Source organism: Colletotrichum lupini, chromosome 8 (assembly GCF_023278565.1).
Source record: "Colletotrichum lupini chromosome 8, complete sequence".
Lineage (NCBI taxonomy): Eukaryota > Fungi > Ascomycota > Sordariomycetes > Glomerellales > Glomerellaceae > Colletotrichum > Colletotrichum lupini.
Window position 1 is genome coordinate 1,741,365 of NC_064681.1, and position 27,990 is coordinate 1,769,354.

General features: G+C 53.0%; 6 protein-coding genes across 6 annotated transcripts; 3 read left to right on the forward strand and 3 right to left on the reverse strand.

Annotated features, from left to right (window-relative positions):
* Positions 1 to 982: 982 nt before the first annotated feature.
* Positions 983 to 5,011, forward strand: CLUP02_14996 (BRO1-like domain-containing protein; the record flags this gene model as incomplete). Its single annotated transcript, XM_049293920.1, has 6 exons — positions 983 to 1,007; positions 1,216 to 1,335; positions 1,710 to 2,091; positions 2,169 to 2,598; positions 2,682 to 3,833; positions 3,887 to 5,011. The coding sequence occupies 6 exons, from the start codon at positions 983 to 985 to the stop codon at positions 5,009 to 5,011; spliced, it is 3,234 nt and encodes a 1,077-aa protein (XP_049151066.1).
* Positions 5,012 to 5,976: 965 nt separating this feature from the next.
* CLUP02_14997 (uncharacterized protein) lies at positions 5,977 to 6,375 on the reverse strand (the record flags this gene model as incomplete). Its single annotated transcript, XM_049293921.1, has 1 exon — positions 5,977 to 6,375. The coding sequence occupies one exon, from the start codon at positions 6,373 to 6,375 to the stop codon at positions 5,977 to 5,979; it is 399 nt and encodes a 132-aa protein (XP_049151067.1).
* A 1,855-nt stretch (positions 6,376 to 8,230) lies between these two features.
* CLUP02_14998 (uncharacterized protein) lies at positions 8,231 to 12,184 on the reverse strand (the record flags this gene model as incomplete). Its single annotated transcript, XM_049293922.1, has 5 exons — positions 8,231 to 9,373; positions 9,743 to 10,172; positions 10,230 to 10,854; positions 10,919 to 11,522; positions 11,585 to 12,184. The coding sequence occupies 5 exons, from the start codon at positions 12,182 to 12,184 to the stop codon at positions 8,231 to 8,233; spliced, it is 3,402 nt and encodes a 1,133-aa protein (XP_049151068.1).
* A 1,598-nt stretch (positions 12,185 to 13,782) lies between these two features.
* On the forward strand, positions 13,783 to 18,034 carry CLUP02_14999 (FMN-dependent dehydrogenase; the record flags this gene model as incomplete). The annotated part of the gene is made up of 9 exons (XM_049293923.1): positions 13,783 to 13,992; positions 14,059 to 14,618; positions 14,760 to 15,091; positions 15,360 to 15,385; positions 15,522 to 15,742; positions 16,217 to 16,418; positions 16,484 to 16,517; positions 16,572 to 16,885; positions 16,955 to 18,034. 9 exons carry the CDS (start codon positions 13,783 to 13,785, stop codon positions 18,032 to 18,034), a joined length of 2,979 nt encoding a protein of 992 aa, XP_049151069.1.
* Positions 18,035 to 18,591: 557 nt separating this feature from the next.
* On the reverse strand, positions 18,592 to 19,947 carry CLUP02_15000 (phosphatidylserine decarboxylase; the record flags this gene model as incomplete). The annotated part of the gene is made up of 1 exon (XM_049293924.1): positions 18,592 to 19,947. One exon carries the CDS (start codon positions 19,945 to 19,947, stop codon positions 18,592 to 18,594), a length of 1,356 nt encoding a protein of 451 aa, XP_049151070.1.
* Positions 19,948 to 24,967: 5,020 nt separating this feature from the next.
* Positions 24,968 to 27,980, forward strand: CLUP02_15001 (kelch domain-containing protein; the record flags this gene model as incomplete). The annotated part of the gene is made up of 3 exons (XM_049293925.1): positions 24,968 to 25,060; positions 25,143 to 25,558; positions 25,802 to 27,980. 3 exons carry the CDS (start codon positions 24,968 to 24,970, stop codon positions 27,978 to 27,980), a joined length of 2,688 nt encoding a protein of 895 aa, XP_049151071.1.
* Between the last annotated feature and the right edge of the window lie 10 nt (positions 27,981 to 27,990).

Here is a 27,990-nt window from a genome sequence, read left to right on the forward strand (position 1 = left end):
ATATCACGAGACAGCCATGCCAAAGCTAGCTGGGTCGAGCTGCTCGGAGCAGACTATCGGGGGTGGAGTGAGGCCGCATGCGAGAGACGGAGGAGAGTTGCATTGGGCAACGTCTCACTGTGATCCCGCCAGAGATGAGGGATAGGCCATTTGGGCATGTCGACGCGATAGGCGAGGTAACCTGATCAACGGTGAGGTGATTGGGACCCGGACCTCAAGTAGATTTGAGGTCTCGTCGTGTTGATGTTACTTTGTGATATTGGCACCAGAGAGTCGGGATAGGCGCGTTTAGCTAGATGTAGATAGATGCCCGATCGAGAGTCGGTTGAGGGCGCTTGGCTACGGCTGAATTGCCTGGTGGACTGACGGATCATTGGGAGCTGCCACTATTCGCCCTGCGTAGGTGTCGTCACTTGGATTGAAGCAATGGAAGTGTGAGAAGTTGCCTAAAGAAAAGTCACGAAAGAGGAACCTGGAATCTTCACAGTTCACTTGTGAGTCAAGCGCGACGGACAGGTTCGTACCCTCGTCTAGGCCCCCGCCAAAAAGCCAGGAACATCCCCGGCTCGCGGTGGACAATTCTCACTGCCTGGCGGCTACGTAAGACAGCCCAATGCATCTTCTCCCAGTATTCGTGAGGTACACGTTATGCGCCAACGTCAACACCACTCACACGAGGCTAGGCCGAGCAGTGCAACAAGACTACGGCGACGAATAAAGACGGCGCAGACTTTTGCTTGTCTCCAATCTCCGAGGCCTGGGCGCTTCGTCAACCAAGCATATATCACCAACGGTCCGGAACCGCCACCGCCAGAGGCGCAACCTGGGGTGTTTAGGTGTTTGAAGACGAAAACGAGACGCCTGACGACGCCGAGCCATCTCGGGCAAGACGAAAGCTGCCCCGCCCTTCCCAAGAAGCTCCTCTTTAGGCCCTCTGTCTAAATTACCGACAGTCCCTCATCTCGCCAGGTCCCCCAGCATTATGACCTCACAGGAACACGAGTCTGGTACATTCCTTCGCAAGCAATAGCCAGGGAGGCGGAAAGAAAGAAACAAAGAAAGAGGAAAACAACGATATTGTTGCCGCCTTTGCAAGACAATTTGTTACCAGCCTTCGTACTACCACACCAATACCCTTCAGTCAATCTGCACCTCATCTTGAACAGGCACCAAAACTTCAGGCCGGCCGCAGAACAGCAACCCACCCGACCACAGCCAGCGCCATCAGCGCCGCCGAGAGCAACTACCCGACCACGGCGGGCATCCTTCTGCATCCAGCAGCCAGCGGCACCACAAACCGGGTCTGCCTCTCTGCCCATCAGCAACCGAGCATACGTAAGGTACATGCACTATCTACTCTCGTCGGGTACCTGACCTGGCCTGACTTACTAGGTAGGTACCTACCGGTATCAGGTCGACAGAGGGTCGGAAGTACGTACTCACGATTGAGCTTGGGTGCACTGACTCTCAACTGCCCCCGACCAAGCTGCTACCATTCTGGGCTCCTTCAATCGTCGCTGCCCGCCCCCACCCCGCACTCCGCCCGCCACGGCAAGACAGACAGCAACCAGCAACCTGCCCAGCGACCTGACCGGAGAGCTGCATCCGTCCACCTCCAGCCCGTCGCTTTTTCTTCCCAAGGCCACCTCTAAAGAGGCCCCGTATGCCACCCAATCATCAAGACATTTGAACGAGGCTACCCATCTCAGCAAACCACCCCTCCGACTGCGATTCACTGTCCCCCGCGACATCCCCGCGATTCCTCCGGGCCGAAACCTCGTCTCCGGAGCTGGCCTCGTCGCCCTCTTTCAAAATGACGCAGTCGCCCATGATCTCCTCGCCTCTCAAGGCCACAAACGAAATCGACTGGGTCACTCCCCTGAAGGACTACATCAGAGATACATACGGCGATGATCCTGAACGCTATGCCGAGGAGTGCGCCACCCTCAATCGTCTGCGACAGGACGTGAGGGGCGCCGGCAAGGACAGCACCTCCGGTCGCGATATGCTCTACAGATACTACGGCCAGCTCGAGCTTCTCGACTTGCGCTTTCCTGTCGATGAGCAACACATCAAGATCTCCTTCACCTGGTATCTCTTCCGCTGCCCCTGCTGCGTCTCGCGGCCCAACGCGCCCTTAGACCATTCTGACCCCTAGTGTTTTGCAGGTTTGACGCCTTTACACATAAATCGACGGCCCAATATTCGCTCGCCTTCGAAAAGGCTTCCATAATATTCAACATCTCCGCCGTCCTATCGTGTCACGCCGCCCATCAAACAAGATCCGAGGAGTCAGGCCTCAAGGCCGCGTACCACTCTTTCCAAGCCTCCGCCGGCATGTTCACTTACATTAACGAGAACTTTCTCCACGCACCTTCGTCCGACCTTAGCCGCGAAACCGTCAAAACTCTCATTTCAATCATGTTGGCACAGGCTCAAGAGGTTTTCCTAGAGAAGCAAGTGGCGGATCAGAAGAAGGTGGCCTTGCTAGCCAAGCTCTCCAGCCAGGCAGCGTACTTGTACGGGCAAGCTGTTGAGGGTGTCCAGGACAACTTCAATAGGGCCATATTCGAGAAAGTCTGGCTTCTCATGGTTCAGGTAAGGATTGCTAGCACAGTGTCTCGGGACTCCCATCAGGGGTGGTTTACAACCATGTGCTGTGGCTCTGCTAACAGACTTAGGTCAAATTCAACCTCCTGAGCTCCATGTCGCAGTACTACCAGGCCCTCGCCGATGACGAAGCTGGTCAGCATGGAACTGCTGTCGCGAGACTTCAAGCTGCAGAAACCCAGGGCAAGGAGGCAAGCCGCATCGCTGCCAATTTCCCAAGCTCAGTACCCCCGAGCTCGAATCTCAGCGCCGAGACTGGTGGGCTTTTGGTCGAGTTTAGTAAACGGCACTTGTCGACTGTTCAGGACAAACTCAAAGAGTTCAGCAAGGATAACGATTTCATCTACCATCAAACCGTACCCGCGGAGGCCAGTCTTCCACCCGTCCCGAAGCTTCCTGCGTCAAAACCAATCCCTGTCAGCGAGCTCTACGCCGGCCAAGATATCCAGCGCATTACTGGACCCGACCTTTTCTCCAAGATTGTGCCCCTGGCTGTGACGGAATCGGCCAGTCTTTACGATGAGGAGAAGGCCAAGTTGATCAGAGCTGAGACGGAACGAGTGGACACGGCGAACAGCGAAATGGCAGCAAGTCTGGACTACTTGAGACTTCCCGGCGCTCTGCAGGTTCTCAAAGGTGGCGTCGATCAAGAAATCATGCCAGATGAAGAGTTCAGGACTTGGTGTGAGGATGTTGCGGGGCATGAAGATCCCGCCGCCATTTTCGATATCTTGAGATCCGACAAGGATATCATTGTGAACACACTGGATAAGAACACGAAACAACTGGATATGGAAGAAAGTGTGTGCGAGAAGATGCGATCCAAATACGAGAACGAATGGACCCAGCAACCGAGTTCGAGATTAACATCGACTCTGCGAAGCGATATCAGGAACTACCGAGAAGCGTTGGAAGAGGCAGCGAGAAGCGACAATCAACTAGCGGCAAAATTACGGCAAAATGAAGTCGAATTCGAGGAGATGAGGGCGGCAGCCTCCCACGGAAGTATCGAGTCCCTGTTTCAACATGCCGTCAGCAAGGTGCGCGGAAAATTGAGCAATGTTACGAGTCCTTTGGGCAACGAGCCAAACCTGCTGGATGTCGACTTTGACGAAGGGGGCCCGAGTGTCGTTGACCAAATCCACAAAGTGGAAGAGATCATGAAGAAGTTGAACCTGATCAAAAGAGAACGCAATCAAGTGTTGAAAGACCTCAAGGAAAAGGTTTGTTCATTGAAGTCCTTGCAGAAAGCCGAACAATGCACTAACATCCGTAGGTTCACAACGACGACATCTCGGAAATTCTGATTTTGAACAAAAAGTCAATAACCAATTACGAGAACCAACTCTTCCAGTCAGAGTTGGAAAAGTTCCGGCCATACCAGAACAGATTGCTACAGGCAAATCACAAGCAGTCCGCCTTGATGAAGGACTTGACAACCAGCTTCAACACACTGCTGCAGGACAAGCGGGTCCGTTCGGAGCAGAGCAAGTACGAGACAGTGCAACGCCAAAGGACATCGGTCATGAACAAGTACAAGCGGGCGTATCAGGAGTTCCTCGACCTGGAGGCTGGTCTTCAAGGTGCCAAGACTTGGTATGCTGAGATGAAGGAGACCGTACAAAGCCTTGAGAAGAACGTCGATACGTTCGTCAACAACAGGCGGTCTGAGGGGGCTCAACTCCTCAACAGCATTGAGCAGGAGCGGTCGACTCGTAAAGACGCACATGCTGAGCTGGAGCGCGAGCGTCTGAGGGGTTTGATGGAGCGTATGTCCATGGAGCCTCCTGTGTCGTCACCCAAGCCCGCCTCGAACCGGCCAACGCCGTCGCCTTTGAACTTCGCCAACAACTCGACTCCGCGATACCCCCAGACCAACTTTTCGGGTCAGTACCAAGTCCCTCAGTCTCCGCCTCCGAACCAGCAGCAATACCCGAGCTTCGCCGCCCCTCCCACCTCGCAATCTTACACGCCTCAGCCGGCGAATACATACGGCCAGCCAGCATACAATCCGAGTCAGTACGGCCGCACTCCCGGCCCAACATCACCGCCTCCCCACCAGTCCACTTTTGGCCCAACTGTCTTGCGAGGCCCGGCTTCGCCCCCGCCAACGCAGACCTCATTCAATCAGAACCAGCAGTACGGCAGTTTCCCTAACCCACAGCAACAACAGCAACAAATGCCTGCCGGGTTCGTTCCGCCGCCTCCGCCTCCTGGTCCTCCGCCATTGGGCCCTCAGCAGACTTTCTACGGCCAGCAGGATTACCAACAGCAGCAACAGCAACAACAAAACTATCCGCAGCAAAACCCACAAAGTGCCTACCCTTCTAGTGCGCACCCGCGGTCAGCTCAGCCTCAACAGAACAGTGATCCTTGGGCGGGATTGAACAACTGGAAATAAGAGTGGCTGGAAATGACGAGTCGCAAGTTGAGGACGTTGATAACACTTCAAGTGATGGTAGCTTTTGCGCGAAGCACGCAACTGAGAGTTATGTAGCTGCTTATCATCTAAGACGAGCGAGTGTTGGTTGCAGGCAGGATGGTACCACAAAATCAATGGTTCGAGTAGGCATAAGGCATGATGAGGCTTGCCGGTAGGCACGACAGACTAGCAAGACATCTTGAGAGGGGGAAAGCCGAATGACAGTGGTAAGCGGCTTATACATAGACCAAACAACCAACCACAATTGCATAAGGAAATATCCCATTTGTTGATGTGATGAGTTATCCAGATAGTTTGGGGTAGTATTCCATCACCTCGAGCTCCCAGAATAGTGCATGCCCACCCAACCATGGGTAAAGTAAACTCTTCGTTCGAACTATCAGGAATGCTAAAAAAGAAATTAAAAAAAAAAAAAAAAGAGTTCACCCCCCCGGTGGCGAATGGGGACTACATCTCTGGTGCTCATGCTGGGACTCGAACACGGGACCTCTGAGCCTTCACCGAGTAGGCTGTTCGTGGGCTTCAACCACTCCGCCAACCAGCCAGTTTTGACCTGACCCCCGAGGAGGCGCCTGCTGGCTGGTGACTGGAATGGAGGTGAGGTGGTATATATGGGATTGTTGTGTGTTCAGGGAGAAGGTGCGATCAGTGAGGTACCTGCTAAGAGTGAGTTAAGGTGGCTCACGATGAGTGGATGGATAGAGCGGTGAACCAGCACCTCGTTTATACGTCTAGGAGAGGTTTTGACCATGGTCTACCTTTTCCGAGGCGAGGGTGTGAGGAGAGGATATGAAACAGCAGCTGAAGTGTATATGGCGTCGTGGTGGATTGGGTTGAGAGGTGGTAAGGGACTGCGAGCTGGAGCTTCGTGGCCCTTCCTATTGCAAGCCTCCATATCTGTCCAATTATTTCGGGCTTACATCTCAATTCTCATTCGCAACCCCACCCGCCGCACCGCCGGACTCTTGATCCGCAGACCTTGTCGCGGGCGGAAACTTTGGCGTCCCGTTCGCGTCCGTACCCCAGCCGCCGTAACCGGTCTCGGCCATCATGCCACCCAGGCCCGACGGGCTGCCGGCCGTGATGCTCCCCGCTGCCCTGTTCCCGCCCACGCCGGGACGATCGGCCGCCCACCCGTCCAGGGTGTCTTTGCTCATGCCGGTGTACTTTAGGACGTCTGCGTCTGAGATTTCTCCTCTTTTGGAGTCTTGGAATCTGCGGTATAGAGATTTCTTTGGCGCGGGGCTGGTTTGAGACTCGCTTGCGGGGTCGTTGTTGATTAGAGGTTTGGTGCTGTCGGTTTTGGAGAGGCGAGAGAACATGTTGAAGCAAGTCGGGTCCGGGGTGAGGATCTTTTCTTCACTTTTTTTGGAGGGGGACTTGGTGTGTGTGTGTGTGAGGGTAGGAGATGGCACGTTGAGTGATGAGAGGTAGCTGGAGGAAGAGGTTGTGGAATCAAGCTATAGATGTCTACTGAGTTGGTGGAAGTCGGTGCAGTTGCTGCTACTTATGCATCTGGTGAGCTCTCTTGAGCCTCTGACACATGAGAACTGAGTTGCATCGATCTAACCGGGTATAGGATATGGAACCGTTGCCTCATATTACCCCACCCAATTAACCCATTCACCTGCCCAAACAAGCTTATTTCCTGAGGGATAAACCTTGAAGTCATTGCAAGCGTAGTCTGTATAAGTCCACGAACGGCGCAAGGGTATGATGGTTAGTTCACCATCAAGAGATGGAGTCAAAATGAACTCACGGGTACAGTATCCTATACTGGATTTGCAAAATGTCTTGACTCGTATTGAATTCACATAGATGGAGACCGGGACATGGAACTTGGAGAGCTTGCATACCTAAGATGACTTGTGATGATATCTATCCTTGCCTACCTAGAAATTGACCGTGTTTCACCTGTTCCTGTGTGAACATGTCTATCCACGGGCTCATGACTTGGACATGATTAGGCAGCTAATGATCCTGGGGAAAGCGAGCATATACCAAGACCACAAAGAGAGTCTGGGTCGCTCCAAGAATTGGTTTCCAGATCCGGGTGCGTGGGGGCTGGTGACCCTGATGAGACCCTCAAAAGGGCCGATGGGTACGAGAATCGGTTGATGTAATCCACAACCCTATATGCGGTCCAATTGGAATTCATAGTGTAAAGGGTTGTTCGTTGGTTGTCTGTTGGATGTTCGTTGGTTGTTGTTCTTCAATCCAGTCTTGGCACTAGACTACGAAGGACCCTGGAACTGGACCTTGAGGTAGTATCAACGGTCAGCAGAACTCGATCAGAATTTCATTATGACTACCACCAGACCAGACCGTATGTGAGTTTCTGAAACAAGACACAGCCGGCACAGAGGCCACTTGAGGAAAGTCTCATCATGTCCGAGGAACCGTGAATGATTCCTGGGTGAAATATTGCGAGGCTTTTCCAGCCTGATCCTGGGCGTAGGCGGCGCAGTTCGCGACATGTCGTTTGAAGAAACAGAGGCTTTACACAGTGAAACCACCCATACAAAGATGCGTCATACGATTGCTACGGCTGTGCTCTTTGCTGCAGCTCCTGCTGCCTCAAGTGCTTTCTATCGTATTCTTGGCCCTCAGATATCTTCCCATGCCGTTTAGTATCTGATATCGCAAATCTCTCACGTCGTTCTTTCTATCAACAGGCACTGACTTTGAAACGTCCCATTGAAGGGTACAGAGTTGAGCCTATTGATTGGGGGTTCAAAGTAGATACGACTGGAACGGGGACCTCTGTCAAGCTGAACGGGACTATGAACGAGGTTTGGCCTCATGGCACCTGATCTATTAAGGCAGTAAGGGACTTTTTTCTTCAACAGCCTTTAATGAAACGCTACGGTCTTATTCACGTAGATTGTAGCAAGCTTTCTGTAAGTTTCTAACCAAGTTTGTCCCCTCAACAAACGACGAAATTTACTCCATCTGTTGTACTTTACTAGCTATCCTAACTTAGTCCCCCCCAGCTAGACTTCTACCGCGGAAATGTTTTAGGTCGAAGCTTTAGTCAATGCGGCGCCTGAATTCCCAGTGAGATTCAATATTCCACCCACGAACCAACTCCAAACGGCCTCGCGTGCGATGGAGCGCGTCTAGCAGTCATCACCACCTGGACCCAAACCATCTAGGCCCCTCTCAAGACCAACACTCTCAACGCAAATCGTGATCATCCAACTCTTCATACTCCATGTCGGCCGTATTACCTACATCGGGAGGTAAATCCCTGGGGAGAACGCCGAGGCTGATCAACACTTGCCTCTCCATCTGGAGTTCCTGTATAAGATACGCTGCTACATCCTTCGCGTCTTCCTGATCACTTTGCCTCCTCCAGATTACGACTTCCTTTCTCCTGGGCCGTACAAAGGCCAGCTGAGCCAAATCTGCCCCTGCTTCTTCAACAAGAAACTTGATCATCACGAGAGACGGCACAAACCCGAAAATTGCAGCATCCAGGATACTGCCATATTTTCCGAACTCCAGATACGCATTGACTTCGGCGCCATGTTCAATCAGTAACCGAACACAATCCACGTTTCCACTCCATACAGCAGCTGCCAATGGACTACCATGTTTTCCAAACGTCAAATCTGCATTGACATCGGCGCCATATTCAATCAGTAATCGAGCACAATCCACGTTTCTCCTCCATACAGCAGCTGCCAATGGACTACCATATCTACAACCTTCCGGCATGGCGTTGACATCAGCTCCGTGCTCTAGAAGAAGGCGAACACATTCGGGATTTTGACTCTCTATAGCATTAATCAAAGGACAGCCATAGAGGTCTTCGAGATTCTCCGGATTGACATCTGCTCCCTCGCTAACCAGGGTTTTTATGGCGTCGAGATCGCCCTTCCAAGTAGCCGCTGACAGGGCACAACCAAAGGAGCACGTGCGTGGACATTTGGTGTTGGGATCCAGGCCATTCTTCAGTAGAACAGTGCAATACTCAGATCCCACAGTGGCTGCCAGACAAGCCAGACTTCGATTTTTGAAGACGCAGTCCACGTTTGCACCGTTCTTGAGGAGCAGCTCCATGACATCAATCTTTCGCTGGGCTACTGATATCCACAACGGAGGGCCGTAAAGGAAGTGAAAAGATGCGTTGACGTCACAACCCCGACTGATTAGGAATTGACAGACGTCGTAGTGGCCAACAAAGGTGGCAATCTGCAGCAGGCTCAAGCCGTTCTCATTCACCAACGAGGGAAGATCGAGGCCTTCGTTCCACCACTCAGGCAGGAATCGATGGAGACCCATTGCCACAACGCCAAAGGCGAAGTTGGCAAATGGCTGTATATGTTGAGGTTCGTAACAGGGGGATCTCTGCCTGCAAAACACCTGATACTCCCTCGAGGAATGAGGAGGACATTCTTCACCCAGGAATCGTTTCAAAGCAAAGGCTACGTCTTCAGCTCTGTCATCTTGTTCTGAAAGATCGTGTAGGTGTGCGAGCCAGTTCCGATGAATGTACGCTTGAAGTGGATGCCGAGGATCTAAAGGCTGGTCAAGGTCCGCCCTTCCTGCCCTCATCCAGTCGTCTAAGTCTAAGCTTGAATTTTCCTGGAGGGTACTCGAGAAGGATTCAACATCTGAGGGTGGCCAGATAGAGGAGTAACCTGCGCAGCAATCCCTCAAGCAGTTGATCAAGACAATTGCTACCTCCGCTGGCGCGTCTTTGACCCACGGCTCTCCTTTCTTATCTTCAAAGTATTCTCTGACCGATGCATGGGAAAACCTCCAGACCTTGAGCTCAGGATCCCTCACGATCAAATGTCGACAGACAGTCTCCAACATTTTCTCGGTGAGATCTGACTTGTCGAGAGCCTTCATGCCGTCTCTATGCATCTGTTCGCTTTCCACTCGAATTGCTGACAGCAATTCGCAACTGTCCAACGGCTGGCGGGCGCACATGACCCATCTCACCGCTCGCTGCAGCATGAAACGCTCGAAGCTCTCAGGCTCGTGTTTATCGCAAATCTCGTCGTAAGCTTTAGTCAGAGTTCTGGGAAGGTCTCCAAGCCTGGCTTTGACAGTGGTATTGGTCTCGTACTCCTTGAGCTGTTCCCATTGCAGGTAAGTCCATCTGAACCTAGGTTTTTTCCAGTCAGCTCAAGTAGGTAAGGATAGTGTGTGAGCTAGAACTCACATTCCCTTGCTCTTCTTCGCAAGCTTCTCTTTAACAACCTGCTTAGTTTCAGGGCTCCAATCCACAGTGAAGTTGTCCACCTCTGTATTGACAAACTTCTCGATGTCGTCTTGATTATCAGAAGTATTGATTGTGATCGTCGCCCTCAGCTCTTGGAATGACCTCAGATGGTCACTGATATCGTGCTCTGGGCGGCTGGCAATGAATATCTTCAGACTATTGGTTTTCTCCACTAGACGTTTGAACAGCTCAACAATGTGGCGTCTCGTGTCTTTATTGCACTCATCCAAGGCGTCGAGAATCAGAACAGTTCGAGGATAACTGTTGATCATCTCGACCAAAGCTTTCTCGCAATCTTTGAGCGTGATGTCGCTTTGAATTTGTTTACTTTGATATAGTTTGAACAATTCCTCGTGAATGCTCTCAGGATGACCGGTCACCTCGCCTAGTTGTCGGACGTAGCTTCGGAGAATGGATTGATAGCTTTGCCGATTGCGATCAGAGCTGTTGCAGTAGAAGAAAGCAAGGCCCACGCTGGGCTCACTGGACGATGAACTAGCAAATTTGTCGTGAAATCGATAATGATCAATAACCTTTGAAGATAGGAACGATTTTCCTGTACCGACTGCAGAATAGAACCGTGGTCAGTTTGTTATTACACATAACAGCCTTCGGGCCTTAATACTTACTGTCACCTTGCAACCAAAACACCGGAGCGTAATCAGAGTCTTCCCATTCAAGGAATTCAGGACGGCTGACCAACCATTCGCATGTGCCCTTGGTTCTTTTTTCGACCTTTTCGTTATGATGAGATCCGACTGGAATTACACTGACGTATTCCATAGCCTTGTCTCTTTCTTGCTTATCAAGCACTTTAAGAATATCCATGACATTCTTGTCGGTACGCTTAATCGGTTCTTCAAGACTTTCGAGCAATCTTCGATGCTCATCATCTGCTGTAGCCTTGCAAGAACGAGTTGCAAGCTCAAGTTCCTGCTCAAGTGCTCTCACTGCTGATAGCCGGTTTTCGCCATAACCGGGGTCAACGAGCGCGTCGAAGAATCGGCGCAAACTACCATGCTCCATTTCTTCGTAGACAAAAGCAAGAAACTCCAAGCATTTCGCGTATACTTCAACCAACTTCGTCATCAAATCTTCCTGATAAGGCGGCCTAGGCGACATGGAGTTCCCAATGTAGACCTTCTCGTACACTCTACCGCGCCTCACGAGGCAGAGGACTATGTCGGTGCATCCCATAATAGCCACAAGATCCTCACGCTCAGATACGTGGGCCTGCAAGATCATTAGATCGTAGTATTGGCAAAAGTGTATTCATGCTTTGCTGCAATACATACCGCCAGAAGCACCTTGATAGCTGACCACACGGCGTTAGAGGGCGCAGGGGCAAAGTTGATGGCAATATTTCCAATCGCAGTCACCACAGGGATAACTTTATTCGCATAATCCCTCCACAGAATCTCTCGGTCGCCGGATTTGAGCTTCAACGACTCTTGCTTGTGTTTCTCTTCGCTAGCTCGAACGAACTCCGCCAACTCACTTGCAGGATTCTGGACATTGCTCGGTGGAGGAAGACTGGCGATCCATATCTGAGTTTTCACGTCCACCTTCTTGCATGCTTCCTGCCACAAATCAACGGTTGAAGTAGAGCCGTTCAATGCAGATGGTCCTGGAACTTTGGAAGCAGGAAGGAGTGAAGGGTCATCCGCATTACCAGTAGATGATGTCGCGCGTGAGACGCTTAGTACTGAATCACTACGTACGACCTTGGGGTCTGTAGGCTCAGGCTGTCCATCGTCAGCCGATTTTGACGCTGGTAGGACGTCAACACCGGTCGAAGGAGACCCGGAAACGTCATGGCGCGGCTTCTCTCGTCTCTTGAAGCAAGAGCATATGGCGGAAAGGCAACCGCCGTCGGATTGGCGGGAGTCGGTCATACCGCAGTGAAGGATGCCTCTTTATAAGTCGCAAGTTTGTAAAGAAGTCATTCAGAAGGAGGATGTGTCAATAGAAAAACGTCTGGACGAAAAGAATGCATGGTCAGATGCTAACCCCTTTACCCCGTTCCCTCCTCAAGTCGAAGTTCCTGCAGCTGTCCGTTTCTAATTTTCCATGCAGCCTGGGTTGCATCTACTAAGTCTGTTGCCCATGGAACATCTAGGTCTGACGGGCCAGGTCCTCTCCAAGACCCTATCAAAAGTTCGACCGAGCCGCTCAGGCCCCAACAGTCAAGACCTGCATCTGCAGCTGGACTCGAATAGGTTGCACTGATTGGGTCTGGAGTCGAGGTGTCCAACAGACCCCCGCAACCTTTGAAGTTCGGGCTAGGTGTTATGCCCTCCCCATCCCCCCTCCCAGCGAATGAAGCCTTGAATATAGTTCCTCTATCTTCAGCACTCGCTTGATTGCGTCTGAGATCTGACCGCTTTGCCGCTGTGGGCAGATTCAAGTTGCAAATGTACTGTAGGATGGACCTGCAGGACCCTGGGCCCATGGGCTGATAGCCTGACATGTACGAATCCTCTTGGTGAAAAAATGTGGACAAAGCCAGATGGTGCATTTTAACAATCGGCTTTTAGCGATTTGCGGTTATGGATGTCATTAGACATGGATTGTATTTTATAATCCATTAGTCGGTAAGGTCAGCTGTCTTTGCCACACTTCCTTGAATGTTCCTCCTGGAATTAGATCAAAATCTATTCGTAATCGCAACTGCAGGCTTTATTACAAGGTATTTCGATATGTGCCAAATAAGCCTTGATTAAGACATGCCATGATACAATCTAGAATAACCGGGAAGAGTATACGTTGTATATACATAATCAGTCAACATGTCGGCAATGCCCGGGTGCAAGTTGCTTCCGAGCCAAACAATTGACTCATTGATTGGTTACAAAACGTTTGTATTTGCAATGAGATCGGTGTATTCTATGAACTGTTGTTCATGCATATCTCATTATAGCACTGCAAGTGGTCGACACCGAGAGTCTGGTTCTGCCGGAGTTTTAAAGGTTCCGCACTCTAATTACCTTACAGAAAGGTAAGCAGTTTGGGCGGACTAGGAAGCGATCTTCAGGCGACCGCACACTAAGCGGCGTACGGGCTCTTGAGGACTGTTCTTTGCCGTTGTCAGGCTGCCGAAGGACTTGCCGCAGGGTCATCCCGTGGTCTTGGCTCGCTTTTCATCCCATGTCAAGCCACCTCGACCAAGCCAACATCGTGCGTTGCCCGCAGACTGGCCATCGAGTTTCTGTTGTAGCATGAACTTCTCAAACAAAAATTGGGACAAAGATGCCTCGTGTCTTCCCATGGGGAAGCTTTCGCCTGTATCACGGGAGGCAAGGATTTCGGAATGAACTGGTTTCTCGGAATTTGCGAACGGACAGAACATTGGATATGAATACAAATACCGGTGTATTATATTCGCATTCGAGACCAAAGTTGACAGTTTTGCGACAAGAACCTTTCAGAGAAAAGTAAAGATTTGTAACTGAGAATTACCGCACATCAGCTTCGATCGTCCTAGCCAGTTGTTATGGATGAGAAATCCGTTTTGAGAAATCGCGAGAGGAGCTTCTACAAGCTTGATCTCACCAAGAATCTCCCTCCAGGAACCGATAGCATAAGTCAATTTGAAGCGCATCCACGACAACCAAGGCCACCGGCAGAACCCAGAAGGCCGGTCCCAGAATGGCCACCGGAGGCAGAGAGGAAAGGGAAGTGGATATCGGCGTATCTTGACCAGGTTGGTAACAACGAAAGCAGCAACAAGATCCAAGTATTCTGGAACTCATTCATTGACGTGCCATAGCTCGACCCAGAAACCGAGTACGACCGCATCATCCAGACCTCGACCTTCTTCACCGGCTCCAGCTTCGCCATCGCCATGGGCTACACCTCGACCCTCATCCTCTTGACGCAGACGCCGGCGGGCGCCTCAGCAGTCCACAGCACGGGCAAGCTCTTCCGCCGCGGCCATCAGCGCTTCTACGAGACGCAGGACCGGCTCCTCGACTGGATGTGGTACGGTAGCGCCTCCCCGCAGGCCGTCGAGGGCATCGAGAGGGTCAATAAGATACACGCCGGTGTGTGGAAGAATGCGCCGGGGACGTTCAGCCACCCCTGGGAGGGCCAGATGTCACTCATCGGGTCGGCGTACTTTGAGACGTACCTGAGGGACCTCGTCGGGGCGAGGGTCGGGGACATACACCCCAAGCTGGCGGCGGCGTGGCCGGCGTGGGCCGAGAGGGCGTGTGCGCACTTTCGGTCGGAGCCAGAGGACGGGTCGAGGAGCTTTGGGGTGAATTTCCCGAGGGACTGGAAGGAACTTGAGGCTTTTCACAAGTGGTATCGGGAGCTGCCGTTTGATAAGTATACCAGTGAGGAAGAAAGAGTCAAGGGGGCTGTGATATCTAAGGGGGTTGTTGATCAGTTTGCCGAACTATGGTTTCCAAGGCACGTTTCACTGAACATCCCCGACATCTGCCAATGGCATATCTCATGAATGTGCAGGTATCTCCAATGGTTCGGCCGACAGCTGTTCCTCACCATCGTACCACCCAAGGTCCGAGAACAACAGCGCATCGGGCACCCTAACCCTTTGGTAGCCAAGCTTGCCAAACTTCTCCTCAAGATACAAATCGACCTGGCTGACATCATGCCGGACCCCGCGAGGCCCATCTTGAGGGACGAGTACCATACGATCAAGAGTTGGGAATGGTACAAGATAGATGCTCAAGTGGTTGAGAAGCGGAGAAAGCAGGCGTCGCTGATCAGGACCTTACTCCTGGGGGTGCTACTGATACTTCTTGCGATTGTCCTTATGAGGGGCTGGGCAGTGGGAGGTAAGCCGGGAACGGCAATCCACGGGCTCAAGGCTAGTCTCTCATGAAAGTGAAAGCACATGTGTGGTGTTCTGGGGATCGAGTGTATAGGCCTTCGTGACTGTGGTCGACCAAAGCACCATTATCTAAGAATAAGCCGGCGAAGACGCCAGTTCAGTTCCTGACAACCCAGGAGCTGCACCCATTGATGCATACAATCGAACAATGCCTGCCCAGCTTTTTCCATAACGGCCTCTATCACACCAGTGACTGCTTCCATCATAAATAGGGATTGAAGTTGAGGAGATGTCGAGAGTGAGTGTCTGCTTACGATTTACGTGACTTTCAATACGTGTGAAACGGTGGCGACGAGCACTTAAGGGAATAGACTTCATGGTACCGGTCGAAAGGAACGATTAGATTAAGACTAAGTTGGCGTTGACGGCTCGAGTGGCGCATACACACGTGTGTAGTTGAGATAAAGAAGGGCCATCCCGCACCCTCCTTCGGAAGTGTAGCCGCGAGTATCCGTATCAGCAGCGGGTTCCAAGCCGAAAAGATTGCGGTCGGCGTTGCTGTCGCTGGCATGCTGCCCACGACGAACGCGTGGGTGTGCGACGGTGCGTGGGTGGGCACGGATTGCCTTTCGGGGATAGCCCGGGATGGAGACCGGTAGCAGTTTACACCGAGGAAGTGCAAGTGTGGAGGACGTCACCGACAAATTACCCCGCACCCCATTGACCCGAGATGGGCCGCTAGCGCTGCACTGGAGCCAGTGTGGGGCGCGGCAGTCTGCGACGGTACAATGAAGAGCGAGCTGATGACCTTTGATGGGTTTCGCCCCCCGGCAACCGTCTCTTTTCTCCAAGTCGAATTCCCCCCCTTCAAGAGAAGATAGGTGCTTGCTTCCCCCAACATTTCTGACCTAGGAGAACTTTTTTGGAGTCCCGATTCTCGGACTGACTAGCGATACGACACCTACATCTTTTTCTGCTCTTGGTTCCGGCCCCTAGATCTGCGTCGGCTTCTCTTCCATTCCTTCTTCTGCCCGTCATTAGTGTTCGTAAAACGTGCTATTCCCGGTCCCTCTGATTTGAAATACCTTGGATTCGACTAGATCAGCAAGCAAGCCACCCATAAATCAAGACACTACCCCGTGGAGAAAGATCTACCTCTTTGTCGGCCTTTACCCCGGATTTTCCAACTTGTCGATAAATTTCCAAGTTCCTTTTCTTCCCTTCGTCCGGAACAACGACAACAATCGCAACGAACAGCAGGCAACATGGGCTTGAAGGGTGACGATATCGCGAAGCACAACAGTGCCGACTCTTGCTGGGTCATTGTTCACGTAAGTTATGATGAGGTGTCGATTCCATGTCAATTGGCAGGCAATTGACATTGGCTACCTAACAGGGCAAAGCTTACGATGTGACGGACTTCTTGCCTGGTAAGTTCTTCTATAGTACCCTCAAGTGCTTTCCCTGCTAACGACGACCCTCAGAGCACCCCGGTGGCTCAAAAATCATCCTCAAGTACGCCGGCAAAGATGCGACGGAAGAGTTCGACCCCATCCACCCGCCCGACACCCTCGACAAGTACCTCGAGCAGTCCAAGCATCTTGGCCCCGTCGACATGACCTCTGTAGTGGCTGAGGAGAAGGAAGAGGATCCCGAAGAGATTGAGCGCTTGGAGAGGGTTGAGCAGAAGCCACTGTTGTCCCAATGTTACAACCTGATGGATTTCGAGGCCGTAGCGCGCAGAGTCATGAAGAAGACGGCTTGGGGATACTACTCGAGTGCAGCCGACGACGAAATCGTAGGTCGACCCCGCAAAATCGCAGCCACCAGAGGACCAGACACGATTTCTAACTGATCTTTTCTGTAGACATTGCGCGAAAACCATGGTGCCTTCCACAGAATCTGGTTTCGGCCGCAGATTCTTGTCGACGTCGAAAAGGTAGACTTCACCACCACCATGCTCGGCGCAAAGGTCGACATGCCCTTCTACGTCACCGCCACCGCCCTCGGCAAGCTGGGCCACCCCGAGGGCGAGGTCCTCCTCACCCGCGCCTCCCGCAAGCACAACGTCATCCAAATGATCCCGACGTTGGCCTCGTGCTCCTTTGACGAGCTCATGGACGCCGCCGAGGGCGACCAGGTGCAGTGGATGCAGCTCTACGTCAACAAGGACCGCGAGATCACAAAGAAGATTGTGCAGCACGCCGAGGCGCGCGGCTGCAAGGGCCTCTTCATCACCGTCGACGCGCCACAGCTGGGTCGTCGCGAGAAGGATATGCGGTCCAAGTTCACCGACCCGGGCGCCAACGTGCAGTCGGGCCAGGCGACGGATCAGAGCCAGGGTGCTGCTCGCGCCATTTCGTCTTTTATCGACCCGGCCCTGTCGTGGAAGGATATCCCCTGGTTCAAGTCCATCACCAACATGCCCATCATCCTGAAGGGTGTGCAGCGTGTTGAGGACGTCATCAAGGCTATCGAGGCCGGTGTCCAGGGTGTTGTGCTCTCCAACCACGGTGGTCGCCAGCTCGACTTTGCCCGGTCCGGCATTGAGGTCCTCGCCGAGACGATGCCGGTGCTTCGCCGCATGGGCTTGGAGAACGCGATTGAGATCTACATTGACGGCGGTGTCCGTCGTGCTACCGATATAATCAAGGCGCTGTGCCTCGGTGCCAAGGGTGTCGGTATCGGCAGACCTTTCCTGTACGCCATGGCCGGCTACGGCTTCGACGGTGCCGATCGCGCTATGCAGCTGCTCCGCGACGAGATGGAGATGAACATGCGTCTTATTGGTTGCACGAGCATCGATCAGCTCAACCCGTCGCTTATCGATACGCGGAGTCTGTTCAACCACGGATCTACGCCGTCTGACAACCTTATGGGTGCTGTGTACGACCCGTTGGCGACGCCGGTTCAGAGACCCAAGGCGCCCAAGCCGTCAAAGTTGTAGATTTGCCTCTTTCAGGATAAGTGCAATCGTAGCGTGAGCAGGTGTGGAGGGAAAGGTGTTCTGTTTTTTGGGAGCGAATGAGACTTACCATGAGACCTGATCTTTATATCAGATGTATGATATATATACTACCTATATACAGGATACTACCATGACTCAATATTCAATTCATGTTGATACAGTGAAGGGAAGCTTGAGTGTCTGTTCATTGGCTTCCAAGGGAAGGTTTACAGCCTAAGATACTAGAATATCACCGGGGTTCAGGAACTTACATCCCACCTCACCGCACCAGCCTTAGCCAAAGGTAAACTCTAGCTCATGCTTGAGGGGTTCTTGAGCGGTACAATATCTGGGCCTGTTTTAACAGTGTGGTTCGTAAGTAAGTACTTCACATCAAACAAGGGCTCACATTTAAGAATAAGATTAATGTGTTATAGCTAAAGATTATGGCAACAGTCCAGACTTGAAGAAAGGGGTGATACCAGACATTAAGTAAAGGTTTCCAGCAGAGCTATCCTTCGAAACAAATCGGACTACGAAGTCCACCAACCCTTAACTCAGTTCGAAGGCGTAACAGTAGCAAGCTGGCTCAGAACCTTCACAGGCGGGCCCGGAGTCATGATGTTCGCAACCGGGTCGGCATCTGCAGCAAAGTCAATCTTGACGTTGGGCCCGAAGATCAAGCAGTGCGTGGACCCGCCAAAGTGGAAGCAGCCGATCGGATCGCCCTTCTTGAAGGAGCCGTCGGGCACGTCGAAGAAGTCCACCGACGAGACCTCGGCCATGCCGATCATGACGACCGCCATGACGCCGATCGCCGGGTTGTCGGCCTGGATGAGGGCCACGCCGCGCTTGGCGACCGCGGAGATGTAGCTCTGCGAGAGCTCGTCGGAGGCCGGGTCCGGGTCGGACTGGCCCTGGTCGTTGTGGAAGCTCCACATGATGGGCTCCGAGTAGTACGTCCCGTTGATGATCTTGGGCGCGCCGAGGTACTTGCCAGAGACGGGGGCGTGCCATTTGTGGTAGCTGTCCGCGCTCAGGAAGGCCTGGTAGACCGTGCCGCCGACGAACTGCTGCGCGACGTCGGCGCCGCCCAGCATGTCGGCGAGGCTGTAGTTGGTGCGCTGGTCCTGGTTTTTGACCCAGAAGGTGTCCTGAAGCTGGACATTGCGCTGAATCTCAAAGGGCGTCGACTCGGTTGCGCTGACGACGACGTTGTCGTCATTAGGCGAGGCTAGCGGTCGCAGACCGGGCAGGAACTGGCGGGTAAAGAACTGGTCCCACGATGTGAAGCCGTAGGTGGTGGGGTTCTGGGGGTCAGGGGCCTGGTACGTGTTGAGGAAGTTCATCAGGCCGCCTGAAGCCTGTGCCTGCGGCGATAGCCAGCCGTTCGTTGCCGTCGTGATCGTCACGGCGGAAGCCGAGCTCTTGAGGAAAGTCCCCCAGTAGTTCAGCATTTCCTGGAAGACACTGTTGACGTCGTCTCGGAGAAAAGCCGCGAAGCCGGCTTCGGTTGCCATGGGCCAGTCCAGGAGGCCGTTGATCGGAGTGCCGATCTGAACCGAATCGTTCCATTGAATGGGGCTTTGAATCTGGTAATTGAGAGCAGCAACGAGATCGTCGAGAGTTCTGATCTCGGCGTTGGGTGCGCCTCCGGGGTAAGTCGTGTACTTGGCCGGGACCTCGGTGAGCATCTCGGTAAAGAGCATACGGACGACGGCGCTGTTGTTCAGAAGATTCTGAAGGTCGACAATAGGAGGGACGGTGGGCAACTTTGCGGCATTCGCTCTCTTGAGCACCTCTCGGACATGTTTCTGAATCCGATGGGGGTTTGACGGTAGCCACCCGCCAATGCGACGAGCCAAGGACTCGTGAGGCACGCGGCCATTCTTCTTGATGTAGACTCCAGGCATGGTTTCTGTTCGATTCGAAAAGAGGCAAAACTTGTGGGAGATGAAGAGACTGGTGATGTAGGATGTGTTCGAGGAGAATCAAATGTCGGAGTCGAGGGTGAAGAGGACTTCTCTTTATACATCGTTGCTATGTTCTCTGCACCCTCATGCTATTACTTATTCTGGCATCGAGGCTACGAGAGTTGTTCGATGGATGCGTAGAATGATAGACATGCCATTTCAGCCAGCCACGTTTGACTCAGCGAGAGGAGTGAAATCTGTTTCCGGTATGCTGAATGCTGGATGGGCTGAATGAAAGTCTGCAACTCCAGTACAGTGATATTCGTTGTTCACGAGGGCCCTTCCTCGCCAACGCTTCCTGTGGGAAGCAAAGCTCTGTGTTGGGTCGTGGAATGCAAGGTTTAATGAAATTTGGTTTTCTTCCTGGCTAGGACATGCTACCTTCCAAGAAACTTGATGAGTTTCCAGCAGTGTTCTCATGATACCAAATACTGTGTTCCGGGCAACCCTAAGCATGGAAAGAAGCAGGCTGTGATGCTCACCGTCGTTATTCCCGATCCATACTGAAGCTCACCCAAGTGATCCAGTGTGCGAGACATGAGCCAGTTCACGGAACAGTAGCCCAGCATTGGTTATCACATCGTAATAACAACGCATTCTTACGATGATGAAGCACAGTTCATCAGCCGCAACTCACTAAGAAGTGAGCTGAGGTCCAACATTCCGCATTCGACACCATCTGAAGTCAAATGCTCCGCGGCGGCCCGACCCTGAACACTATGGGGTCCAAGACATGTGTCACTTGATTGGATGGCCCAGTTCTCGACATCAGGCGATCCTGAAAGTCTAGAATCTATCAGCTTCTCAGGATGGAATTTCAATCGAAAACTGCCGCACATGGCCTGTCCGTGGGGCCGAGACACGATAGTGGTTGTGACTGTCCGGAAACGGTCATACAGGTGTTGGCGCTACGGAGCATTTGATGCGTGTCACTGTCTCTCTAATCTTCGCGTGGCGGAAGCGTGAGGCAGAAAACGGCAGACAGGTGACCGTTCATCCAAGGGCGGAACGACAAGAGCGGCCCATCCCACAAGCTGCCGTACCTATGTTATGCGGGGTAGAGAGGCGCTTAAATTCAGCCGCACACAAGCCACTGTGAGCTGCGAAGCTGCTCGTGAGGGATGATAAGAGTTTTTTCTTTCTTTTTTCGTCTTCTTTTTTCCTCTGCGTATCGAGCCGAGAGAGTCAAATGTTGACAGCCAAGATAGTCTGGGATAGGAATCGTTAAAGCAGCTGCGGGAGCTGAACTCGTGATCCGAGAGTGATCAGTCTCGTTCTTACGAACCTAGTTTGGGTAAGAAGGAGCGAGGCTCACAGCACTAGAACGAAATTTTAACGATTGCTGCTCCATTCCTTGTCACCCATTCACCTTCTGGATCACTTTGCTCTCTCTGCATAACTTAATCATCATAAAAGCTAGCCCCCTCTATGTTGACTCTAGCATAGACGCAACGGAAGACTTTTACTCGTGCCGGAAGCCAACTAGTGAGATTTGAAGCACCTAGGTAAAGACTGATGTTACTCCTCTCCTCCACCACTGTTTATGAGAAGCCAGCTGCTCAAGAACAAGTGCCGAATGACTGATATTGAACCTTGAGAAAACGGCTTCTCCAATAAATCCCGTGGAAGCTGCCTCGGGAACAGAAACACCTGATAAGACGGAATGTTCCATGTTGTGCAAAGGCATAAGAATACTCTCTCACTACGATATTGAGACGGTCAGATAATCTCATTGCAGAGATTGTAAAACACGATTCAAGTTACCTTTATCGTAGAGCCTGAGGTTAATATAAAATGGACCAGCCTTGTGCTCTCAGTCAAATAATTGACCAGACTGCGTAAGTCGTCGATTGATGTCGCGCCAGCTTCTATGATGATGGGCTTCGCGACTGGCTTGAAGGAGGGCTTCGAGATAAAACTTCTTTCCTGTACCAGCTGCAAATGAAGCGGCTTCACCTTGTGCAGTATCGGATACACGTGGCGTATTCCTTGGCCAATAAGCTTGTATTGAATAGAATTGCGGAAGAGTGTTCGCTGTGAGTTGGGAGGTGGATGCAGCAGGATTTCTCTGGTCTTGTATACGAGCGACATCGACAAGATAGCATGGCCATCCGGCGTACGAAGCCATCAACCATCAACCATGACCCTGCCATGTCTTGACTGAAGTGTGGGCGCTGATACGGCGGCCATTTATACCCTCTAGATTGAGTGGTTGCTAGTGCCTCTCAAGGTGTCCTCCTCTAGGCAAGCACGTCGGGCTGAGAGATAGGTATTTCTTCTTATGATGAGAGGCAGACGACGACAAGTGTTTGGGTAAGAAGCGTGAAGTTTCATCATCGACTGACATCACGGCATAATGGGTGCAAGACACCCCCTTCAAGGAAAACCAGGTGTTGCTTTCTTACTGCATCCCAGCTTACACCAAAAGGCAGGCCACGTAGGTACGCCTTACAATCGAATCCCAGCCTCCATCCTGCTAAGTAAGGTACTCTGAGCTGCAGATAGATGGCGTAGCATCGGGAAAATTCAAGCGACAGCGAACTTGATGCTGGAGACTACTTACACCAACCTAAGTACACGAGATTCGGAGTCCTGCTCAGAGACTAAGGAAGGCGACACCAAAGCTCCTCCAGTGTATTGACGAATTGTTGAATCTTATACCAGAACGTGTAGGCGATGCCCATGTCTGCCTTGATGACAAAACACCCGGATGGCCATTCGACTCGTATCGAGATGTGCTGGGCAGCACACTTCAAGGATCGTATTCAGCAAAGTTTCGGGGCGTTTCTGCGTCGGAGATTAACCCCACGTCCAAGTCATTCTGCGTTTGGGCAGAGGAAGTTGCAGCTAGAACAAAATTCGCTGTTTTTGTATTGTTGATCAAGATCTTGCAATTACCATGGTGCCATTTCGGGTAGTTGGGAGAGATCATTGATCCAAAAGAGGCAAAGTCTTTCACGAGAAGGCACTCTCGTCATTTGGATCCACGTATAATTGGGACCGAGTCTACTCCGTATTGTCGGTATCTACAGTCGCAATGACCGCTCAAACAGAGCTCGCGACTACTCACGCGGCTTTAGTCCGTTCTTCGTGGCTTGATGTAGAGGAGTTCGGGTCCGAAGCATCCCTAGCGCCCGCAAGCTAGTGAACACGAGGTTTCACGAGAGATATCCTCACGATAGTTCCATTAGTGGGTTAAACGTGTTTCTGGGGTCCAACTTCGGCCGTCGTCAGCAGAGGTGTAGCCCATCGATATTTCGATGGCATGCGGCTGATGATGAACGTTCGCCCAAGAAACCCAATGTGGTGGATGCAATGCAATGAGTTGCAAGTCGTACGAGAACACGGCAGAGCCTCCATTCCTCGCGGTGATCGGCGTCCTGCCCGGCTCCCACCTCAAGGCGGTCGGCCCGTCCGGCTACCCGCCGCCGGGTGTGACGTCAAAGTCCGGACAAAGACGACGCATTGTGCATTGGAGATTTGCACTGGAAATGGGGCGGATACGATGTTTATGTGCACGCGCATCCGTCTTATCCGTTTTGCATCTGTCCTGGGATCGTGAGGCTGTGGGATATGTGGATAGCCAGCCAAGAAAAGGAGACGCATACGTTTACAAAGTATGCTTGGAAGGTTGGAGCGATTCAGCGGTTGTGGAAGGAGAGAATACGAGTCATAGAGGCTCTAATGTAATCAAAAAAGACATTACGGTTTGCGAAAAAGGGGAGCCGGGGGACTCCACGATCTCTTGGCCGTCGTCCTCAGAGGGTTTAGCGAGGTCCTAAAGAGGCAGGGGTAAGAACGCCAAGCTGGGCAGGATCGACACAATGTCTTGCTCGTTTCAGAATCCGGCCAACGGGGCTCTTCCCTTCCAACTTCTCCCCTTCGCAAGTTCTCCAACAACACACCAGCTCCAGCTCCATAGGGTGACCGGGTTCCTGCGTCTACGCTTTTTTGAGTTTACGCCAGAACTTCGGGGAGATTTTTCTTTTCTTCCCTATCATTGTATTCTCCAAACCCCCACTGGTCAAGCCTGGCTGGCCCTGGGGCCTGGACAGCCTGGCGAGCTTCCTCCCACACCGGATGAACGGCTTTCTATTTTTGTGCCGACTTTTGTGCGTCTCCAGAGATAAGGCAGCGTCCAACCATGTTTCGACGCAGATTACCGGCGGCTAGCTTTCATAGGGCTGTGCCGGTCCTGCAGAGTTGCAGTAACCCTTTCCCAGGCACCGCATCGCTACCGAGTTCCCAGACGATCTAGCAGAGAGTCGATCCCGTGCCCTCTTTTATTTCGCCATACGCTGATCGTCTAACACGCTACTCTTATACGAAGACGCGAACTCTCACCATCTGGGCCTTCGGGAAATATGTGGCGTTATTCATACGAGGAAACACAGCATCAAACCTAAGAAAATTGTCCCTGATGAATCTCGGCAGCAACTACGCGTGTTTCGAGCCGAACGGGATACGTGCAGCCAGCAACGAGAAGCTGACCATGGTGACTGGTCGGCGTCTACTCCGTACTCCATACCCGACCCAGCTGTCATCGCTGAATTGCTCGGTCTTCTCCGTTCATCTATTCACTGGTCTTGGCCGTCGAGGAGGTCCTCTCTTTGCCTGCAGGGGTCATGGCAGGGCGACCCAGCTTTGCCAACGTCAACACGAACGACACCGACGGGATGATGCTGACAAGTTGCACAGTTGTTTACGTCAAGACGGGCAATGTTAAAGTGCGTGTGTGTGTGTGTGTGTGTGTGTTCCCCAGAACATCGGACGACGGCTAACCTTATTTGACAGCTTCTCTCGTGGGAAACACGGCAAAAGCTTTGACAAGCATGAATGTTCAGACGAATTTTTCCTCCCCAAACCTTCAAAGCTCGAGGCAGTGTTCGACGATCACTCATGCGATCCACGGCGCGAGCCCGAGGGAGATCCCGGCTAACAGCAAGTTGCAACCACAGCAATGGGGCTCTCTGCGGGTCTGTACAAGGGTACATCAAAGGGGGAAAGGCTCGAGGCTCGAGGGTTCAGGTTGACCGCCGCCGTCGTCGTCGTCGTCGTAGTGCGACGTGCCTGACCGCCAGCCGTCTTGTTGTTCGGGCGGCCGTAGGATTCATGGGAGGAGGATGACCCTAAAGTCAGAACAACACGACAAGCCTGATGGATGGCCGAGCGGCTTCTCAGAATCTCCACACGATTTCTTCTGCCTGTCTTTCCCACATCACGGGCTTTTCCTGCTTGGACCTCCACTCGGCCCCAAGGCCAGCGCCTGGCTTGAGCATCTGGGCATGGTTCCCACCTTATCCTCTTTCTCGATGGGGATCGCGGCTCGGGAAGCCTCGCCATTCGCCAGCGCCGACTCGGCGTCGACGAAGGACCAACTCCCCGGCAGACTCTATCGGGCCATAACTGCACCTGCGGGATGGCGCAGCCTAGCTTGGGGGCTCCAGAGTTTCCACATTTTGGGAGATGGATCTCTCTTGGAGCGTCCTCTCCTCTGCGGAAGTGCCGCAGATGGAGCTGTGATGCACGATGTGCCTGGCGAGGTGGTTGTGTATATACATATCGTCGAGTTTCTTCTTCTTCTCTGCCCTTTTGAGAATTCTCTTCTTCAACGCCGCTCTCATCGACAATTTCTCACGAGTAGCCTCTCGTGCCTCTCCTTATCCTTTGTGCTATTCTTAATTACAGACACACGTCTCTCATTGCTTATACGTGTCTAATACCTACACTCACTCATCAATACGCATACATCCTCGATCTCTTTGAGGAACCATACTCTCTCTTACACGAGCAGTTCAGCTCCCAAAAACATCAACACACCGACATGGTTCGTTCAACCGCATACAAGGCCATCGCGGCCGCCTCTCTCTTTTCGCGGTTCTCCTCCGCAGCCATCACAGCCTGCCCGAACGATGAGGCCGAATGGGAATCGCCCATTGGAGTCAAGTACAACAGTCTGCCCTGGCTCTGACTACCAGTATGGTGGTGGCAGTCTCCAATATGTTCAAAATGTCCAGACCACGGTCGAGTGTGTCCAGATCTGTGACAAGGATGCTCGCTGCAACAGAGCCGTCTACGACAAGGAGCTCAAGGTTTGTCACGTTAAGGACACCAAGAACGAGATGAACTGGGCAGCCGACGACCGTTTCGACTCTATCCGTATGACAAACGACTTTGTCGACGGCACATTCCTTGCTACCTGCCCCTTCAAGGAGGAGGGCTACCGAGTTCCCAAGGGCAGCGCCGACTACCGTGTCTGCCGCGGCACCGATTACACCGGCAACAGCGCCAAGATTGTTCAGGATGTGACGACCATCCAAGCCTGCTCTGAGCTCTGCTCCAACACTCAGAACTGCAAGAAGGCTGTTTTTGACAACATCAACAATGTTTGCCACATCAAGGCCGCCGAGCCCGAGACATCTCTGTTCTGGGTTCAGAACAAGCAGTTCGACACCATCCACGTCCCCGAGAACATCAACCCGGCCGTCCAGGGCAAGTGGGGCGACCTCATTCGTCTGCCCGTGATTCCCGTTGCGGCTTACATCGTCCCGTCCTACCCCGAGCCCAGCAGACTGCTGTTCTTCTCCTCGTGGGGTGTGGACGCCTTTGGCGGTGCTTCTGGCATGACCCAGTACGGTGACTACAACTTCGCTACCGGTGAGATTTCTGAGCGCGCCGTCACCAACACCCACCACGACATGTTCTGCCCGGCCATCAGCCAGCTTCAGGATGGCCGCATCGTCATCCAGGGCGGCTCCGACGCCGAGGCCGTCAGCATCTACGACCCGGCCACCAACAACTTCACTCGCGGCCCCGACTTGAAGGTTGCCCGTGGCTACCAGACTTCTACCCTCCTCTCCAGCGGCAAGATCTTCACCATTGGCGGAGCCTACTCTGGCAAGCGCGAGGGCAAGAACGGCGAGGTGTACGACCCCGAGGCCAACGAGTGGACCTACCTCCCCGGCGCCGACGTCACCCCGATCCTGACCAACGACCACGAGGGCATCTGGCGCGAGGACAACCACGCCTGGCTCTTTGGCTGGAAGAACAACAGCATCTTCCAGGCCGGCCCGGGCAAGGACCAGCACTGGTTTGGCATCGAGGGCACCGGCTCCGTCACCAAGGCCGCCACCCGCGACGACGACGACGCCATGTGCGGCACCTGGGTCATGTACGACGCCGTCGCCGGCAAGATCCTCTCGGCCGGCGGAAGCCCCGACTACACCGACAGCGACGCCACCGTGCATGCCCACATCACCACCATCGGCGAGCCGGGCACCCCGTCCGAGGTCGAGCGCGTGGCGGACATGGCCTTCCCCCGCGGCTTCGCCAACGCCGTGGTCCTTCCCGACGGCCAAGTTCTCGTGACGGGTGGGCAGCGCAAGTCCCTCGTCTTCACCAACACGGACGGCATCCTCATCGCCGAGCTCTTTAACCCGGAAACCAAGGAGTGGAAGCAGATGGCGCCCATGGCCGTTCCGCGCAACTACCACTCCGTCGCGATCCTCATGCCCGACGCCACCGTCTTCACCGGCGGCGGCGGCCTGTGCTACGTCCAGCAGATCCTGGGCTCCACGGCCGGCTGCGACAAGACGGTCGACCACGCCGACGGCGAAATCTTTGAGCCCCCCTACCTGTACAACGCCGACGGCACCAAGGCTGCGCGGCCCGTCGTGTCCGGGGTCACCGAGGAGGCCGTCAAGGCCGGCGCGACGATTACCTTTACCGTCGAGGGCGTCGAGGCCGGCGGCAAGGGTGCCAAGGTCACGCTCATCCGTACCGGTAGCGTCACGCACTCGTCCAACACGGATCAGCGCCGCATCCCGCTCGACAACGTGCAGGTCGACGGCCAGTCTTTCTCCGCCAAGTTGCCCGAGGACTATGGTATCCTGCTTCCCGGGTTCTACTACCTCTTTGTCTCGAATGCGCAGGGCACGCCTAGCATCGCAAAGACTTTGCACGTTGTCTTGTAGAAGAAAGGAG